The following is a 19,222-nucleotide window of genomic DNA, read 5'->3' on the forward strand; positions in this document are numbered from 1 at the left end:
AAATCTTTCAACGCGCATCGCCTTGTCGCTTTATTGAGAGGTCTCGATGGGATGTTTATCTCGACAGTTCACCTTTACCGTCAATTTGCCCTCTTTTTTTTACTTTAACCACCTTTTTGTTGTTTTGGCATCCCTGTGCGCAATATTCCAGAGGCGCCCATGGTGAAACTGACGTGAGGTGTTCATATCATCGACGCGAAACACAGTCCTGGTTTTGCAGCTTGATTACCCATAATGGCTTCACTGCCTCCTCCCCCGCCCCCAGGATGGGGCGCCGGAGCTCCCCCTTCCATGCCGCTTGCTCCTCCGCCCCCCGGATACCGACCACCAGCCGACCCAAGAGTCGCCAAGTTCGAGCAGAAGAAGAAGGAGTGGCTTCGAACACAGCGGAATCGGTTCGGGGAGAAGCGAAAGGCAGGATTTGTGGAAACCCAGAAGGCCGATATGCCGCCGGAGCATTTGCGAAAGATCGTGAAGGATATCGGAGATGTGTCCCAGAAAAAGTTCAGCACTGATAAAAGAAGCTACCTTGGAGCGTTGAAGTTTATGCCGCATGCTGTATTGAAGCTATTGGAGAATATGCCGATGCCATGGGAGTCTGCTAGAGAGGTCAAAGTGCTCTATCATGTGAATGGCTGCTTGACCCTTGTCAACGAAACTCCTCGAGTGATTGAGCCGGTCTTCCATGCGCAATGGGCGACTATGTGGGTCTGTATGCGACGGGAGAAGAGCGACCGAAGGCATTTCAAGAGAATGCGATTTCCGCCGTTTGATGACGAGGAACCTCCCTTATCATGGTCGGAGAACATTGAAGATGTGGAGCCCCTAGAACCCATTCAGATGGAGCTAGATGAAAGTGAAGATGGCCCGGTATATGAATGGTTCTATGACCATAGGCCTCTTCTTGATACACCTCATGTGAATGGACCTAGCTACAAAACGTGGAACCTGACTCTCCCCCAAATGGCGACCTTATATCGACTCAGTCGGCAGCTTCTGAGCGATGTGGTGGATAAGAACTATTTCCACATGTTCGATTTGAATAGTTTCCTAACAGCAAAGGCCCTCAACGTTGCTATTCCGGGTGGCCCAAGGTTCGAGCCGTTATACAAGGATATAGACCCTAACGACGAAGATTTCGGTGAATTCAACGCTATTGATCGCATCATCTTCCGAGCGCCAATTAGAACTGAATACAGGGTCGCTTTTCCCTATTTGTACAACTCATTACCGAGAAGCGTGAAGCTGTCGTGGTACTCTCATCCTCAGGTTGTATATGTTCGAACCGACGATCCGAATCTTCCAGCGTTTTACTTCGACCCCGTTATTAATCCTATTTCTTCTCGATCGGTCGCTCCAAAGAACATCACCGTTAGCCACGAAGATCAAATCTTCGGTCCCGGAAACGATGAAGATGATTTCGAGCTCCCTGGTGATATTGAGCCTTTCTTAGCCGACGAAGAGCTATATACAAGCGAAACAGCGTCAGCTATTAGTCTGTGGTGGGCTCCATATCCGTTTGATAGACGTTCGGGTAAAATGGTACGAGCACAAGATGTGCCTCTGGTGAAGCAGTGGTATCTTGAACATTGTCCCCAAGGTCAGCCCGTAAAGGTTCGGGTGTCTTACCAAAAGTTACTCAAGACATATGTTCTCAATGAACTGCATAAGAAAAAGCCGAAAGCTCAGAACAAACAAAATCTATTGAGAGCCTTAAAGGGAACGAAGTTTTTCCAGCAGACCACCATTGATTGGGTGGAAGCTGGTCTTCAAGTTTGCCGTCAAGGTTTTAATATGCTAAATTTGCTAATCCACCGGAAGAACCTGACATACCTGCATTTGGATTACAATTTTAACCTCAAGCCCGTCAAAACCTTGACAACTAAAGAACGTAAAAAGTCTCGCTTTGGAAACGCGTTCCACTTAATGAGAGAAATCCTCCGACTTACCAAGCTGATCGTCGACGCCCAAGTTCAGTATCGCCTTGGTAATATTGATGCTTTCCAGCTTGCAGATGGAATACTCTATGCGTTCAACCATGTCGGCCAGCTTACCGGAATGTACAGATATAAGTACAAACTCATGCACCAGATCCGATCCTGCAAAGATCTGAAGCATCTAATTTATTACCGTTTCAACTCCGGCCCTGTAGGAAAGGGCCCTGGCTGTGGCTTCTGGGCGCCTGCATGGAGAGTGTGGCTTTTCTTCCTCCGTGGAATAATCCCTCTTCTTGAACGATGGCTTGGAAATTTGTTGTCTAGACAGTTTGAAGGCCGACATAGTAAGGGAGTGGCAAAGACCGTTACCAAACAGCGAGTTGAGTCTCATTTCGACTTGGAGCTTCGAGCGTCTGTGATGGCGGATCTAATGGACATGATGCCAGAGGGAATCAAGCAGAACAAAGTCAATACAGTCCTTCAGCACCTTTCAGAAGCGTGGAGATGCTGGAAGAGCAACATTCCGTGGAAAGTACCCGGTCTTCCAGCTCCAATCGAGAACATTATTTTGCGATACGTTAAGAGCAAGGCGGATTGGTGGATATCGGTCGCTCATTACAACCGTGAGCGAATTCGGCGCGGAGCAACCGTTGATAAAACAGTGGCTAAGAAAAACCTTGGTCGTTTAACTCGTCTATGGTTGAAAGCTGAGCAAGAGCGACAGCATAACTACCTGAAAGACGGCCCGTATGTATCTTCTGAGGAAGCTGTTGCTATCTACACTACCACCGTTCATTGGCTTGAATCCCGCAAATTTTCACCGATCCCGTTCCCTAGTGTATCCTACAAGCACGACACAAAGATTTTGATTTTGGCCTTGGAACGTTTACGTGAGGCATATTCGGTCAAAGGCCGTTTGAATCAAAGCCAGCGAGAAGAACTTGCTTTGATCGAACAAGCCTACGATTCCCCAGGCACAACTCTTGCGAGAATCAAGCGATTCCTTCTTACTCAGCGAGCGTTTAAAGAGGTTGGTATCGATATGAACGACAACTATAGTCATATCAACCCAGTTTATGACATCGAGCCTATCGAGAAGATCACCGATGCATATTTGGACCAGTATCTATGGTATCAAGCTGATCAACGCCACCTTTTCCCGTCCTGGATTAAACCTTCTGATTCCGAAGTGCCGCCGCTTCTCGTTTATAAATGGGCCCAAGGCATCAACAACCTTTCAAATGTGTGGGAGACCGCCGACGGCGAATGCAACGTCATGATTGAGACGGAGCTTTCGAAAGTGTATGAAAAGATTGATCTTACACTTCTCAACCGCTTACTCCGTCTCATTATGGACCATAACTTGGCAGATTATATCACGTCTAAAAACAACGTTCAGCTCAACTACAAGGATATGAACCACACTAACAGCTATGGTCTAATCCGCGGTCTCCAGTTCTCCGGCTTCGTCTTCCAGTACTATGGCTTGGTGATCGATCTACTCCTGCTCGGGCTGCAGCGAGCCAGTGAGCTAGCCGGTCCACCCCAGAGCCCTAACGACTTCCTACAGTTCAGGGATCGAGCAACAGAAACCAGACATCCGATCCGTCTCTACACGAGATACATTGACAAAATCTGGGTATTTTTTAGGTTCACCGCCGACGAGTCTCGTGATTTGATCCAACGGTTTTTGACCGAACAGCCCGACCCGAACTTTGAAAATGTTATCGGTTATAAGAATAAAAAGTGCTGGCCGAGAGATTCTAGGATGAGACTGATGAGGCATGATGTCAACCTTGGTCGTGCCGTGTTCTGGGATTTGAAGAATCGTCTTCCAAGGTCTATAACTACAATTGAATGGGATGACACATTTGCGAGTGTCTACAGCCGGGACAACCCTAATCTTCTCTTCTCCATGTGCGGATTCGAAGTGCGTATCCTTCCAAAGACTCGAAACCAGAATGAGGAATTTTCGGTAAAAGACAGCGTCTGGTCCCTCACGGATAATTCCACGAAAGAGCGAACTGCGTATGCATTCCTTCAGGTCACGGAAGAAGATATCCAGAAATTCAATAATCGCATTCGACAGATTCTTATGTCGTCTGGGTCGACTACGTTCACCAAAATTGCGAACAAATGGAATACCAGCTTGATTGCGCTCTTCACATACTACCGTGAAGCTGCAGTCTCGACTGTTAACCTCCTAGATACCATTGTGAAGTGCGAGACCAAAATTCAAACTCGAGTGAAGATCGGCCTTAACTCCAAGATGCCTTCTCGTTTTCCTCCTGCGGTGTTCTATACACCCAAGGAATTAGGAGGGCTAGGCATGATATCCGGGTCGCACATCCTTATCCCTGCGAGTGACAAACGGTGGTCCAAACAGACCGACACTGGAGTCACTCACTACAGAGCGGGAATGTCACATGACGAAGAGACGCTTATTCCTAACATCTTCCGTTACATCATTCCGTGGGAAGCCGAGTTTATTGATTCACAACGTGTCTGGATGGAGTATTCACAGAAACGACAAGAAGCCAACCAGCAGAATCGACGACTGACTCTCGAGGATCTGGAAGACAGCTGGGATCGTGGTCTTCCACGTATTAACACTTTGTTCCAAAAGGATCGCAGTACGCTCAGTTTTGACAAAGGTTTCCGTACTCGTACGGAGTTCAAGACCTATCAGTTGATGAAAAGCAATCCTTTCTGGTGGACCAGTCAAAGGCATGATGGCAAACTGTGGAATCTCAACGCCTACCGTACCGACGTCATCCAAGCCTTGGGAGGCGTCGAAACAATCTTGGAGCACACGCTTTTCAAGGCAACCGCGTTCCCTTCCTGGGAGGGTCTCTTTTGGGAAAGAGCGTCTGGCTTCGAAGAGTCTATGAAATTCAAAAAGCTCACAAACGCCCAAAGATCCGGTTTGAACCAGATTCCCAATCGTCGCTTCACTCTTTGGTGGTCTCCTACCATCAATCGTGCCAATGTTTACGTGGGTTTCCAAGTGCAGCTGGATCTTACTGGTATCTTCTTGCATGGCAAGATCCCAACGTTGAAGATCTCCCTGATCCAGATCTTCCGAGCACATTTGTGGCAGAAAATCCACGAGTCGGTCGTCATGGATCTTTGCCAGGTATTCGACCAGGAACTCGAGCAACTCGGCATTGAAACGGTTCAAAAGGAAACTATTCACCCGCGTAAATCCTACAAGATGAACAGTTCTTGTGCCGATATCCTTTTATTCGCTACACATAAATGGAACGTCACACGCCCTTCACTTTTATTCGATACAAAGGATGTGATCGAGGCCACAACGACAAACAAATTCTGGTTGGATGTACAATTGAGATATGGCGATTACGATTCTCACGATATCGAAAGATATGTCCGTGCCAAATATCTTGATTATACCACGGATAGCATGAGCATCTATCCCTCGGCAACTGGACTGATGATCGGTATCGACCTGGCATATAACCTGTATTCTGCGTATGGCCAGTACTTCCCTGGTTTGAAAGCTCTCGTCCAACAAGCTATGGCCAAAGTTATGAAGGCAAATCCAGCTTTGTACGTCCTAAGAGAACGTATCCGCAAGGGTCTGCAGCTTTATGCATCGGAGAGCAACCAAGAGTTTCTAAACTCTCAAAATTATTCTGAACTCTTCAGTAACCAAATCCAGCTATTCATCGACGATACCAATGTCTATCGTGTCACTATCCACAAAACCTTTGAAGGCAACTTGACGACGAAGCCTATCAACGGCGCCATTTTCATCTTCAACCCGCGTACTGGCCAGCTCTTTTTGAAAATTATTCACACAAGCGTTTGGGCCGGACAAAAACGTCTGGGTCAGTTGGCTAAATGGAAAACCGCAGAAGAAGTGGCGGCGCTTATCCGATCTCTACCAGTTGAAGAACAACCCAAGCAGTTGATTGTTACAAGAAAGGGTCTTCTTGATCCTCTTGAAGTGCATCTTCTTGACTTCCCAAACATTTCAATTCGAGCTTCCGAGTTACAACTGCCATTCCAGGCCGCCATGAAGATTGAAAAACTCGCAGATATGATTCTTCGGGCAACGGAGCCACAGATGGTACTGTTCAACTTGTATGACGAATGGCTAAAGACAATCTCGTCGTACACTGCCTTCTCCCGGTTGATTTTAATCCTCCGAGCACTGCATGTCAACATTGACAAGACCAAGATTCTCTTGCGTCCAGATAAGAGTGTAATTACCCAAGAGCACCATATCTGGCCTACCCTTTCGGATGAGGATTGGATCAAACTCGAAGTTCAGCTCCGTGATTTAATCTTGAACGACTACGGCAAGAAGAACAATGTTAACACCCAGAGTTTGACCAGCAGCGAAGTTCGGGATATTATTCTTGGTATGGAGATTAGTGCACCGTCATTACAGCGTCAGCAGGCCGCCGAAATGGAGAAGCAGCAACAGGATCAAAAGCAGCTCACCGCCGTGACTACCAAGACACAAAACGTACGCGGGGAAGAGATTATTGTTACGACCACGTCTCAATACGAGCAGCAGTCCTTCGCCTCGAAGACAGAGTGGCGTACACGTGCCATTGCGACATCGAATCTTCGGACACGGGCTAACAATATCTATATCTCGTCCGAGGACATTCAAGAGGATGGACATTTCACGTATATCATGCCAAAAAATATCCTCAAACGATTCATTATGATCTCGGACCTCCGGGTTCAGGTGGCTGCGTTCTTATACGGTCGCTCACCTCCCGATAACGCACAGATCAAGGAAATAATAACCATCGTCATGATACCACAAGTTGGGAACACTCGAGACGTTCAGCTGCCCCAGCAACTGCCAAAACACGAATATCTCAACGACCTTGAGCCGCTTGGAATTATCCACACCATGTCGGGCAACGAGCCATCTTATATGACCGCTATGGACGTTACGCAACACTCCCGTCTAATGAATGCACATCCATCATGGGATAAGAAGACTGTGACTATGACAGTATCTTTTACTCCGGGCTCCGTTTCCTTGTCTGCATGGTCGTTGACTCCTCAAGGCTATAAATGGGGCGCCGAGAACAAGGATACGAGCTCAGACCAACCGCAGGGATTCTCGACCAGCTTTGGTGAGAAGTGTCAGCTACTGCTCAGCGATCGTATTCGTGGTTATTTCTTGGTTCCTGAAAACAATGTGTGGAATTACAGCTTCATGGGCAGCTCGTTCAGCAGCGTGGAGAAGAGACCTGTGTACGTCAAGGTGGACACTCCATTGCGATTCTACGATGATCAGCACAGGCCTTTACATTTCCAGAACTTTGCCGAGCTGGAGGATATCTGGGTAGATCGAACTGATAACTTCGCGTGATCTCCTCGTTTCATATTCTTACCGTTCTACTTTGGTTAGAAGAAATACTTCAAATATTGTATGGCGTTCTAGCAATGCTTTTCAAAAGGGGACCGTATTTTTCATTCAAAGTCGTTATATTTGGGAGATGATTTCATGTATTTTTAATACCACGGAGATTGAGACTGGCAAGGATATGTATTCTAGGCAGGTTAAGAATAATGTATTAGTGACGAAGGGATTTACATCTATATGATCATGTACCTGCGCTGTGGGTGGGCTTGTTACCGTGGCCAGCCAGTAATTATTCATGATTCCTCATCGAATCCAGCCAAACGGGGGCGCATTCTAAGGTTTGGATACCTCGCGAACTCGTTATCCTTCGTGGTGACGGAAAACCTTGTGACGGCAGATCATATCTGTACCCATACTCCATAATCCTACAACATCCTGCAATATTAACCAGCTCTCACGCCGGACAAAGTATAAAAGCAAAGATACAACCTAATCCCCCACGCTTCACCAGAGTTGTGAAAAAAGTTCCGATGCTCATTTCAGGTCAGGAACATCGACCGAGCGCCATTCTTGGACGGGTGTTTTATTAGTTGTTTAGTTCGCATTTCCCCGCGCATTTTGGGGGTTCTGTCTGTAGTGCGTGCACGGTTGGGGGTTAAAAAAAAAAGGAATCCCTGCCCAGCCCCCCAGACATTAGGTATCGCTCGATCTTCAGGGCCAAACAGCGATGGCCTTCGACTTCCAATCCAGCCTTCACCGCCTCGACCCTGAACACACGTGGGGGATCACGCGCCTGACGGGTGGGCTTGTCAATCTTCACTGTTCGGGCCGAGACGCAGACGCTATGCTCGCGGGAAAGGGTGTGTGCTAGCTGCCGAAGTTCCGGAAACGGCGGACGATATTATGGAGTAGGCGAAAGGTCGGGCGCCCCGCGGATTGGGCGGTATGGGAGCTTGATATCGAAGTATGCTCCACCGTACGTGGCCAGTGTGGGCGAAAGTGCGCCGTTTGATCAGGCGAGACAGGTAAGTAATGGGTCTTCGTTCTTTTTCTTTTTTCCTTTCTTTTTTTCTTTCTTTCTTTTTTTGCTTTTTTGCTTCTTCTTCTTCTTCTTCTCTCCTGGTGTTTTTCTTTTTTCTTTTTATTGTTCTGTGGTTCTCTTTGTTTTGTTTTTCTCGGTCTTTTCTTTTTTTTTTCTTTTTCCTTTCTTTTTATATATATTCCGCGAATTCGTTTCACTTAATCGCATATGCGTAGAAAGTCGAAGCGGACGCTCTGCGTCCCTTCGCCGGACCTCTAGTATCAGCTTTCTCAGACAACTTACCCGTTGTGCCCGCATTGATATACCATATCTCATGTTTTGATCCTTGAAGACCTTGGTAGTCTACCTCCCTTGCTGGATTACCTCTCGCGTTCTTCAGCCCTAGCGGGCAAGTTATTCACAGACAACGAGTCTTGTGAATATGTTGGGAAGAGCCTGGGAAAGTTCTTCGCGTATCTGCATTCAAAGAGTACCTTCGATGGAATCGTCGCTCCCTTCGACGGCGAGCGGGATCTCACTTCCATCTGGAAATGAAAGCCGTGGTGAGAAGCGTGGCTGTTGCGCCCATCAGGGGCTACCTGCATGGCTTTTGGTATCCCTGACCCCGAAGGGCTCTGTCAAGTTGTCGAAAAGGACTTTGAACGGCAGGAATTCTTTGAAGACGAGGGCTGTTTTTCCCTCGGAGACTTGTGGCCCGGTGGGATCCTGGTTGGGGGGCTTTAGGGGGCTTAACGGTGGATATTAACATCGGTGTTATCGACTGGGAGTTCGCTGCTTTGGGGAGAGGAGCAAATGGGGACATGGCGCAGCTGCTGGCCCACTTGCACCTCTACCTGATTGCTTGGAAATTCTCTACGGGTCAAAAAGCTCGTGTTCCCGCGGGCATTGAGCGTCTGATGGAGACGCTTTGTCTTGGATATTACCACTACAACAGCCGCAAGACCAGCCTCGACTACGGAAAGGAGGAGCTAGACAACGTGGATCACCCCGGGAGAGGCGATTCTAGGGAAATACCGGTTTGGCAGCAGGTATTCAGATCGGCTCTGATTCTTCATGGGCGCGAGATGATTAATAATGCCGTTGAGACTGATTGGGGCGTATTCTACGAGGACGGGAGCAAAGAGGGTGAAAAGCGATTGGTCCAGCGCATGATAGGCACCGGCGTCCGGTGTATTCAGCTTGCCGGGGCGTCGATTAATGGCTTTATCCAAAAGGAGCATTTCGAGGATGTGTGCCGGAGCAGGGAGGCCGCGGTGATATCTGCATTGTTTCTGAAGCGGGATAGATTATTCACGAAGGATGATGGGGCCTGAGGCTGAAACCGATTAGACCAGATGTAATACTTTTTTCCTAACAATACTTTGTTTTTCGCCACCGGACAGCGGCCGGAGAGCATGAGATTTTTTTCGTCCAAGGGGGTTTGCCTGGCCGTCCTGCTCAGGAAAGAAAAGGGGCTATCTCAGGCAACTCCTGAGCAGAAGAGGGTGCTATCGGGGGCAGGCGGGGAGCTAGTCCGTAACGGGAAGGTAGATTTCGGAATAACAGATGTTCCGGAGCGGCTCCCGATAGGATTCATGCGGCTAAATCGATAGTCGCGGCGAAAAATATAAAAATAAAAATAAAAATAAAAACAAAATTACAAAGAGCTCTCGAAATTGCAGAAAGAAAAAACGGGCGAGTCGCGATGCACTGCGAGGGGCGTCGAACGATCTCTCTTTGCTCGTTCTCGTATTTCAAAACCAGCCAGAGCTACCCTCCCACACCCAAACCCCCTCACCAGGACAAGACAATATCATTTCCAGCGAAATGGGATTGTCTTGCATTCTCATTTCATCACCGATCAGACAGCGAACTACAAGGTTCTCCCATTGCTGATCGGATAATTAACTATGCAGCGCGTGGATATTTGTTTTTCCAGCGTCGAGTCCGGCCGTGGGCCTCTCTGTTCGTCGCAGAAACCCGCATGGATCTTGCTCGCCGGCGTGTTTTGACCTTTTCGATGTGGCGCAAAAATACAAATAAAATTTCCAACGGCAAAGAGCCCCCCTTCAGGCTTCCTGGGGGGGGGGTTGCCAGCAAAAAGGAATCTTGTGCGTGCTTAGCGTGGTTAACGTCTGGCCGGGGTCTTGATCCTCCACCATGTGGCGCCGAACTCAAAAATCTTAAGGTAACGGGGGTGGGCATAATTTAACTTACGGCCACGAGACTTTCATGCACAATGCAAGCCAATCGAAATCCGGCCTTGCGGTGCCTGAGAAGATCAGAAAGGGAGAGAGACAGGAACCAAAAACAAAAAAAAAAAAAAAAAAAAGAAAAGAAAAGAAAAGAAAAGAAAAGAAAAAAGAGGAGGACAGGGAATGGGAGCCCGCCCACCTCCAAAACCCGCTTGTCAGACCCGGGGGCGAGGGTTTTGGCCCTTGAAATTTGATCGTCTTCCCTCAAAAGGGAACGGAGTCAGTCGCCCGAGTCGTTTAAACTCAATCTCAGGAAAAAGCACCAAGCTAAGCTACGAAATACATAAAACTCACTAGCCGTGCGGGGGAAAGTGACCTGGCAATCATGATTCTTACCCATTGATTGATCCCCAAAAGGGCCGCTTCCGCCCTGACAAGACTGGTGATAGGCAGGCCTGGAGAAACAAATCCCAAGCCCCAGTCTTCTCTTGGCGAGGCCCTTCGCAACCTTAACCGCTTGCTGTCGAAACACTGGTCTGTCCTGCCAGTGTCATTATACAATAAAATGTGCTCTATTATGCTATGATGGTGGTGTCGAACTTTTTTTTTCCCTCTCTGAAGGTATGTGTATGTGTGTGTGGGTACATAACATCCTCTTCTCTTGTGCATGAGTTGCATGTCCCTCCATGCCGGGGTCCTGAGCAGAAATTAAAGACGCACTTTCGGAAAAAGATGATTGGATGGCTCATTTTCGGTCTCCCATATCCGACATGTCAGGGTTGATTTAACTTGATACAGGCCACGAACGCATCATTTATCTCTGATTTGATTTACATACTTGACTTTAATAACTTTTTTTCTTTTGCTTGTTGTGCCCATGAGCAAACCAAATTGCGGAGGTAACTCTGTGACCCTGCATGGAGGGTCCTGGACGCCCATCAGCAGATCAAGCTTGGGGTTCGCGAACCCGTTCCCGCTAGGGGGAGGCGGAATCAGGCCGAATGCTTTCAATTTCGGGAGAAATGTAGTAAACTCCCAACAAAAATGAAAAATTTTCTTCTTTCTCTTTCAGGGACAAGTCCCGACGGGCGGCTCAAAAAAATCCCCCCCAGAAGGGAAAAAAAGAAAACGAAAAAGAAAAGAAAAGAAATGTTAAAAGGGAAAAATATTGCGATTGGGCACCGGCATGAGGTATTAACTATGTACCGTACCTGATCGTCGGCAAGGAGGAGAAATACCTGACAGAAGGGAACTGGGGATAGCGTGCACTGCCAGGGATATCGGCTGCAGGCCTTGTGTGGATTAGGGCTGCCGACTAGCAAGACGATGATGCCGAAAGAGCAGGACAGTCTGGGCACGATCCTTGTGCGTTCGGGGTATCACCGATTTGATTGATGGATGTCGCTTTCTTTTTTTGCTTTAAGACGAAGATTTCAAAAGAATGGTCGGGCCGGAAATGAAGAAAAAGGCCTCCATAGTGGCGACTCACAGCCTTGATAGTCTGCATTGACAGCTTCGTTTTACCTGTCGCGCTTTAAAATAAATAAATAAATGAAATAAAATAAAGGAGGGCGGGAACAAAAGAACACTGAGAGAGGAGACGAGGAACAGCATTACCCGAAAAAAAAAAAAAAACAAAAAAAAAAAAAAAAAAAAAAAGGGAAAAGAGAGGGAAAATGAAAAAGTGATGATGTTGTTTGGGGAAGTGGTCAAAGTGTTCTTCGATGCCAGGTTTAGCTTCCGAAGAGCATCAAAGCTGACCAGGATAAGGATTGATCGGTGTCTTAAAGATGAAATGCCTGTCTTTGCTAAGGCCAACAAGAGCCCACAAACTGCTGACGGATCTGCCGTCGGGACTCGGAAAGGGGCATGAACTCTTTCTCCCGGGCCCTGGACAGGATGATTCCTTTAACGTCGCATCCCGAGAAGGCTTTCAACCAGATCTGCAGACAGTCTGTAACTGCATTTCCTTTTTTATTTTTTTGTCCCTTTCCGAATTTCTCTGAATTTTTCGGCATTTTTTCTTTACCCCCCAAAGCTGGCGATGCCTGTCCGCGCCAGATGAGGTTATTGCAGGAAAAACGCCAGCTGGGCTGATGTAACTACCTTATCTCCTACCGAACAGGCAGAGACGGCTTAGACCAAAGTCAAATTAAGCAATTTACTACCAACGCTCTCTGGGGGGGACTGAGAGTTTTCCCGGGGGGGGGGGATCCGCCTCGCACACTCTCTCTGCATCTATATGCACCTAGACATGCACTTCCCCATATCAAGAAACGGACGCAGATAGAATATCCTTTTCCAATCAGTCTATCAATCGCGAGCATCTCCCATCGCTGCAAGCAAGATCGACTAGTTGAAACGTAATAATGACATGGAAATATGACAAGCTCCCAGTATTGGGTTGCTGGAATTAACTACCGGGATGGCCGTTGATAAAGTTGGAATTAAATATGATGACAAGAAGAGTGAAAATCTATTTCTGGATCAGAGGGAATCAATCCTCTTTTCCTTGTCTCCCTTCCTGCAATTAGGGATGGCGTCGTTCACTAGTTTATGTTGTTTAGTTGGCCTTTCTTTTTCTTTTTTTATTTTTTTTATTTTTTTGTTTTTTGGGGGCTCCGCAAAAAGAAAAGATCCTTGTGGGGCCGACGCAGCAGAGAAAAAGACACAAAAGTTACAAGATGGATGATGGACAAGGGCAAATTTGAAATGTTTACACACGTATAGCTTAACCGACCACGCGACCTGGCCAGGGGAATCTGCTGTGGTTATTTTTAGGTGATCTCTGGCCTGGGAATTACCGAAATGAACAAGCTTACGAGATGGAGAATGGAGAATGGAGATGACGATGATGCTGAGCGTTGACGTTGAGGCGAGGACTGTCGAAGCTAGCCAGGGGATCGGCCCTCCACGCTGCGATGCTCTCCACGTTGTCGAGCTCGTGTCAATCACACGGTCCACCCTGACACGTGAAGCATCATTAGCTCTTGGTTAGCTGGTGAATTACATAGTATGATGCCGCCGCCGCCGCTGCTGTTATTGCGGTGTTCCTGCGGTTATTTCGCCAGGCGTTGGGCGATTTCAGCACAATTAGCCGGCTACGAACAGGTGCAATTTCGCTATGTTTCATTGTCAGGATAGCAAGGCCGGAATGAGCCTATGGTCAGTATGTAGTTGTGTATGTATGTATGCAGGTACGGAGCTTGGAGATGGAGCCGCTTCCCTCGGAACCTCCACCTAGAGAGAGGGATGAGGGAGGGAGCTCTGGCATGAGGACGCAGTCGTGTGTGCCGAGCATCGTCATCCGCTGGTTCTGGCAACATTCCAGAAATCACAAGCAAGCCGAAGCAGAAACGGCCCGCTCGCTATTAGTTGGCTAGCTGGCGGTGGAGTCGATGCAGTGCAGATGCTGTCTGTCGATCTGGCTGCGGAAGCCCATCTCGTGACGCTCTAACTTCTCCTCTTCTGTAACTTTGGCGCGCTGGTCAGCTAGCTCGTTACATTTCGACTAACCATGCGCGCTCTCTCTAAGACGATACAGGAGCAGTTCATTCTCTTCCCTGAATGGTTCTTTCTGCGAAATCTCAGCATGGCCTCTGACAACTGTGAAACACGACGCCGGCCTGGGCCAATTTGCTGCTGTAACAAGAGCTGCTTTTACCCCTCTCGCCCGCCACCACACCCACGCACCGCGCTGCTGGGATTCAAACGCTCTGCTGTCTCTGTCTCTCTCTCTGTCTCGGGATTCCCAGTGAAGCTGCGATTCCGCGACATTGGGGAAAAATGAATGAAGTTGAGAAAAAAAAAAAAAAAAGAAAGGAAAAGTCGCAATGGGACATCCACGGCTTGTTTCTTCTGTGTTTACAGAGTACCTGGACATATATGTCCTCCTAACCCGAGCTGAGAGCTTCTCCTCAAGCCCTCGCATCCCGGCAGCAGGTCAGTCGCTAATTAAACCTCAATTGTGCAGCTTTGAGCCACCTTGGCCCACTCCTGCCCTGGCCAGTACAGTCATACGTACATACACAACCTGCATGCTCGGCTCTCCATTTGCCTCTTCAGCTTAGGATTGGAACAGAAAGCGCCGGGCTGCTTCACTAGAGCCCTCCATGAGCCCTCTCTGGTGTGCCTGCCGAGGGTCGTAGTCTTGTCCCCGTTTGCCGTGAGGCTACCTGCTGCTAACGGCACGAATTACTTCTTCTCTACATGTCCTTCCGGCTCTCCATCTCTCCCTTGACCCGCGAATCTGAGAAGTAACCTCACTGATCAGCCCTTTTAATACCGCCCGGTCGCTTCATGCACGGTATCCCAAACCGCGACCAGGCCTATTTTTTTTCTCCTGCTCGTTCCTGTGGAGCCTCAAATCTGGGTTGAGAATGGATACCTGGGGGATCGTTATTTATTACATGCGTTAGGTCTACTTCCTACACGCACACCCCCGTACTCGTTATGCCTTACGATTCGTCCGTTGGGGCTCTGATGTAGGATTGTCGCCTAGAACTCGATGGAATCCGCCATCAGGTTTTAGCTGCAAAACTAATCACGGCAGCGTCTCCGGGCAAAACGGTGTTTCTCTCCCACGCACACGCCTCGTGGCCTCACTAACACGCACCCGTCCTGCCACCCGGGCATTGACAAAAGGACGGCGTAAGGTCCTGGAAATTTCACCCTCGCCCCAAGCATCAATTTTATTTTGTTCACTTCTTTTTTATTTTTATTTTTTTTATCTAATTGCCTTTGTCCTTTCCTTACCCTCTCTTTTCTTAATCTCTAATCTTATTGTGATGCAAGCGGGCGTGAGCCGTAAAATGAACCTCTCTCATTACGTTTCTCTCCCAGCAATCAAGCACAACCTATCCGATCTGTCCAGCATCCACATCCCGGCCACATAATACTGCTATAATATTACTATTTACCATCTCCACCACGGTTCCTCTGCCCGAGCATATAATAATAACACACAACTATGCACAACTCGTGTTATTTTTCCCTTGTCATCAACAATCCTCGACCTCGTCACAGCAAATATACTAGGAGCTCTTGACCATCACTCCTGTTCCTTTCGTGCTGGCTTCAGTCCACCCGACCATATTACCCCATATTATATATTTTTTTTTCTTTCCTCCCTGTCTCTTTGCATCTCTTATCCTTCCTATTCTGTTTGTTTCTAACCTTTTATTTTATTATTTTTTTATTTGATTTTTTTGTTTCTCTAATTCTTAGGACCCTTCTCTCTCTTCTCCCCTTCCCCCCGCTTCCCCGCCTTTTTCTCTCTTTCCGGGGAGCTGCGCGTGTGTTGTGCATCCCCGCTGCTCGTCGCGTTGAGCAGCTCTTTTTAGTTCCATCCGTTTGATCCCGGCAACAGGGTGAGCGGCACCACAATTCCAGGATCGCAACGAGGGAGCTGAAGAACAAGCTCGATTGCGCAAGGTTTGAAGACGACGATCTTGTACGCGGAAATTTCTTTTGGAGAACTGCTTGCGCGCGTGTTGAGTCAGAGGGGACCAAGTAAATCAAGAGGAAAAAAAAAAAAAAAAAAAAGAAAAAAAGAAAAAAAAAAAAAAAGCAGGGCTCCAAAGACGTGCGGAAACAGCTCCGATACATCACCCTTTTTTTTTTCTTGTTCTTTTTTTCCACCGACTTTCTGGCGAATTATCCAGTAGCCTGCTAGAGCTGTCAAGCTCTAGCAGCGCTCGAGTGCAACCGCGACGCTGGCGGATCCGTATCGAGACTATCAGATTGACTATTCCACACACGAGCAGTCAAAAGCGCAGGAACAACAAAGTCAGCTGGTATACGAGGCAGGACAGCAGTCGACGCCGGCGCTGCACCATGGGGGACGCCACGAGGTTGCCTTCATCTCCAGTGGCCAGCATGCTCAGTTCCAGTCCCCGCAGCATCACCATCAGCATGCCCATCACCACCACCACCACCAGCAGCAACAGCCACAGCACCAGCATCCGCAGCAGCAATCGCAACCTCAGCCCCCGCCGCCGCCGCAGCAGCAGCCGCAACCGCACGGGCAACGCTCCGTTGTGATGGCGTCCCCAGGGCCCCATGGTGTCGTTCGGGAGCTTCAGCAACCCGTCATGATCCCCCCGCAGATGGTACCACCCCAGCTTCCGCCTCACTACAGTTCGACGCCTCTTCAGGTTCCTTACGCCGGAAAGCGGCACGGAACAAAAAGGCAGCGAACAGACGATGGGCCAAGTGGCGAGAATGATGATACCACCGCAGGGCTTGGCCTGTCAATGCTTTCTGAAACCTCACATGCTGACGATTCGCAGTCAGCCGACATCCTCCTACCTGGGCCAACTGATCATTCTTCCCATCATCACCATCCTTCCGTCCAGCACGACTATCCCTCTCCTCCGCTACATCAGCGGCATCATCACCATCACCGCCTTCCCTCCCAGGCAACCATTTCTGGCACGCAGAGTGGCGACACAGACCTAACTTCTCCTGGCGGAGTGACCGGCACTCAGAGCGTGGTTGGCCAGCCGGGAATGCCCGATCCAGCACCTCGACCGAGGGGACCGAAATTAAAATTTACGCCCGAGGAAGATAGCCTACTTGTCGAGCTGAAGGAGAACAAGAACCTGACATGGAAGCAAATTGCCGATTTCTTCCCTGGTCGGACAAGCGGCACATTGCAAGTGCGTTACTGCACCAAATTGAAAGCAAAGGCGACCGTTTGGACAGACGAAGCGGTATGACTCGAATCAGTCGACACAAATTCGATTTGTGATACCAAAATTAAAGACACAAAATGCAGTTTGGCTGATTTTTTCCCCCTTTTCCTTTTCCTTCTTTTTAGGTGCAACGGCTGCGTAACGCAATCCAAGATTACGAAAATGATCGCTGGCGCGTTATTGCCACGAAGGTCGGAAGTGGATTCTCCCCTGCAGCATGTCGTGAAAAAGCTGCGGAACTGTAAGCGGACAAGATCCCTTTTTTGCAAACCCTTCTACCTACCTACCTACCTACCCTTCCTCTTTTTCCTCCACTATCACCACCACTACTACCACCTCCTCCTCCTCCTCCCTCCGGGCAGCCTTATTCGCTGGCACAGCACTCCGTCGACGTGGTTTCGGCCCCCTGTAGATGTGCGACTGATGTTGTACGCCTCTTTTATCACAATGAAAAGCCGCGATTTCGTACCGCTTCCTCCTCCGTGCACGACTACCACATCGACCGGCGACGTGCGAAGCTCCTTTCGCGTACATATTACCGATATACACCTGCCTCCGGCTTTTTTCCAATCCCCCTAGATATTCCTCTCACCTTTCTTTTTCTTTATCTTTTTTTTTTTTTTTTTTTTTTTTTTTTTTTTTTTTTTTTTTTTTTTGCGCGTGTGTGTGCTTTTGTTTTTCCGTGCTGCCTACTTTTGTTTTTATGGCAATCCGGAAAGCTCTTGACAAACAGTAGGCCAGCATTGCAGACTCTTTTTTTTTTCTTTCCTCTTTCTCCTGTTTTATCTTGAAAATATTCGGGATATAGAACTGAGGAATATACTTAATTGCAAGGGGGGCAGAAAAAAAAATTTTTTTTTTTGACAAAAAGGGCAAAAAGAAAAGAGAAAGAAAAAGAAAAGCAGGAATGACAAGGCCAGGGTGTTTAGACACCCTCATACAAGCTGAGAGTGCGAGTGAACAGTGGTTATCTGCCTCCCGAGAGTGTTGTACAGCAGATGCTGGCCACGTTTTGCCCGCCATATTCTGCGGGTCTCCGTGCGTTACTATTCTTCTTCTTCTCCTCCTCCTCCTCTTCTTCATCTAATTCTTATTCTTTCTAATTTTCTATCTTTTCCTTATAATTTCTTTTTATTGACCCTTTTTTTGGCCTTTGTTTGTCTCTTGTTTGCTTTCCTTTTCTTTTTCTTCCCCATTTTTATTTGCATTATCATATGATGCCGGTGTATCTTGAAACAAGTGGCGGGCTGGTCATCTTCATTTTTTTTTTCCCCTTCATCCCATCTACATATGATACCCCATTTCCGCTTTTTTCAACTATTTCCATTCTCTATGTTGTGACTTCCATTTTATCTTTAGTCTACTTTGGATATCATGCAAGGGCAAATCATGTCTAATGGAACCCCATATTCTTTTATACATGGACCAAAAAAAGCTGTTTAGTATCTCATGCTTGTCTACCCAATCATTCACCTACTACCTTACTTTCCCCTGAGCTGTACTACTTGGTACAATACGTTTTTCGGCTTTGCATTACTGTTCCTTTCTTGTTTAGACTGGCATGGGTGAGGCTTTCATTTCAGTGGAATGTTCCTTTTCTTCTTTTTTTTTTCTTTTTTTTTATTAATAAAAACCTCTCTGTTAAGTTCAAGGCTGCGACGGAAAGCCGTGGCATGAAGAACAGGTCATTTCTCTCTCAATCAAATGACACCTATACCCACTTCCGTGCGTCTTTGTGAATTCAAGAGACCCTTTGTTGCATGGTGTTTCACTGTTTGCTTTGACAGATTACTCTGGGTGTGGAGTACAATGGGAACAGGCAGGTGGGCAGGCGGGCGGGTGAAAGGGCAAGGCGGGCGGATGGACGGACGGACGGACAGCCCTGTATCAAGGGATAGGGTTACGAGGGACGAGCAAATTTCAATGTAGTATACTGCCAACAAACGCCCATGCGTTCATCATGTGGTGTAATCTGACAAAGGCCATGTCTCCCTGATGTAGCACAACGCCCTTTTCTT

General features: G+C 47.8%; 3 protein-coding genes across 3 annotated transcripts; all 3 read left to right on the forward strand.

Annotated features, from left to right (window-relative positions):
• Window positions 1–234: 234 nt before the first annotated feature.
• PRP8 (pre-mRNA-splicing factor 8) lies at window positions 235–7,321 on the forward strand (the record flags this gene model as incomplete). The annotated part of the gene is made up of 1 exon (XM_003071635.2): window positions 235–7,321. The coding sequence occupies one exon, from the start codon at window positions 235–237 to the stop codon at window positions 7,297–7,299; it is 7,065 nt and encodes a 2,354-aa protein (XP_003071681.2). The 3' UTR covers window positions 7,300–7,321.
• A 1,596-nt stretch (window positions 7,322–8,917) lies between these two features.
• Window positions 8,918–9,716, forward strand: D8B26_003908 (uncharacterized protein; the record flags this gene model as incomplete). The annotated part of the gene is made up of 2 exons (XM_003071634.2): window positions 8,918–9,005; window positions 9,059–9,716. The coding sequence occupies 2 exons, from the start codon at window positions 8,918–8,920 to the stop codon at window positions 9,646–9,648; spliced, it is 678 nt and encodes a 225-aa protein (XP_003071680.2). The 3' UTR covers window positions 9,649–9,716.
• Window positions 9,717–16,550: 6,834 nt separating this feature from the next.
• Window positions 16,551–17,449, forward strand: D8B26_003909 (uncharacterized protein; the record flags this gene model as incomplete). The annotated part of the gene is made up of 2 exons (XM_003071633.2): window positions 16,551–17,222; window positions 17,330–17,449. The coding sequence occupies 2 exons, from the start codon at window positions 16,551–16,553 to the stop codon at window positions 17,447–17,449; spliced, it is 792 nt and encodes a 263-aa protein (XP_003071679.1).
• Between the last annotated feature and the right edge of the window lie 1,773 nt (window positions 17,450–19,222).

Source organism: Coccidioides posadasii, chromosome 2 (genome assembly GCF_018416015.2).
Source record: "Coccidioides posadasii str. Silveira chromosome 2, complete sequence".
Classification (NCBI taxonomy): Eukaryota; Fungi; Ascomycota; class Eurotiomycetes; order Onygenales; family Onygenaceae; genus Coccidioides; species Coccidioides posadasii.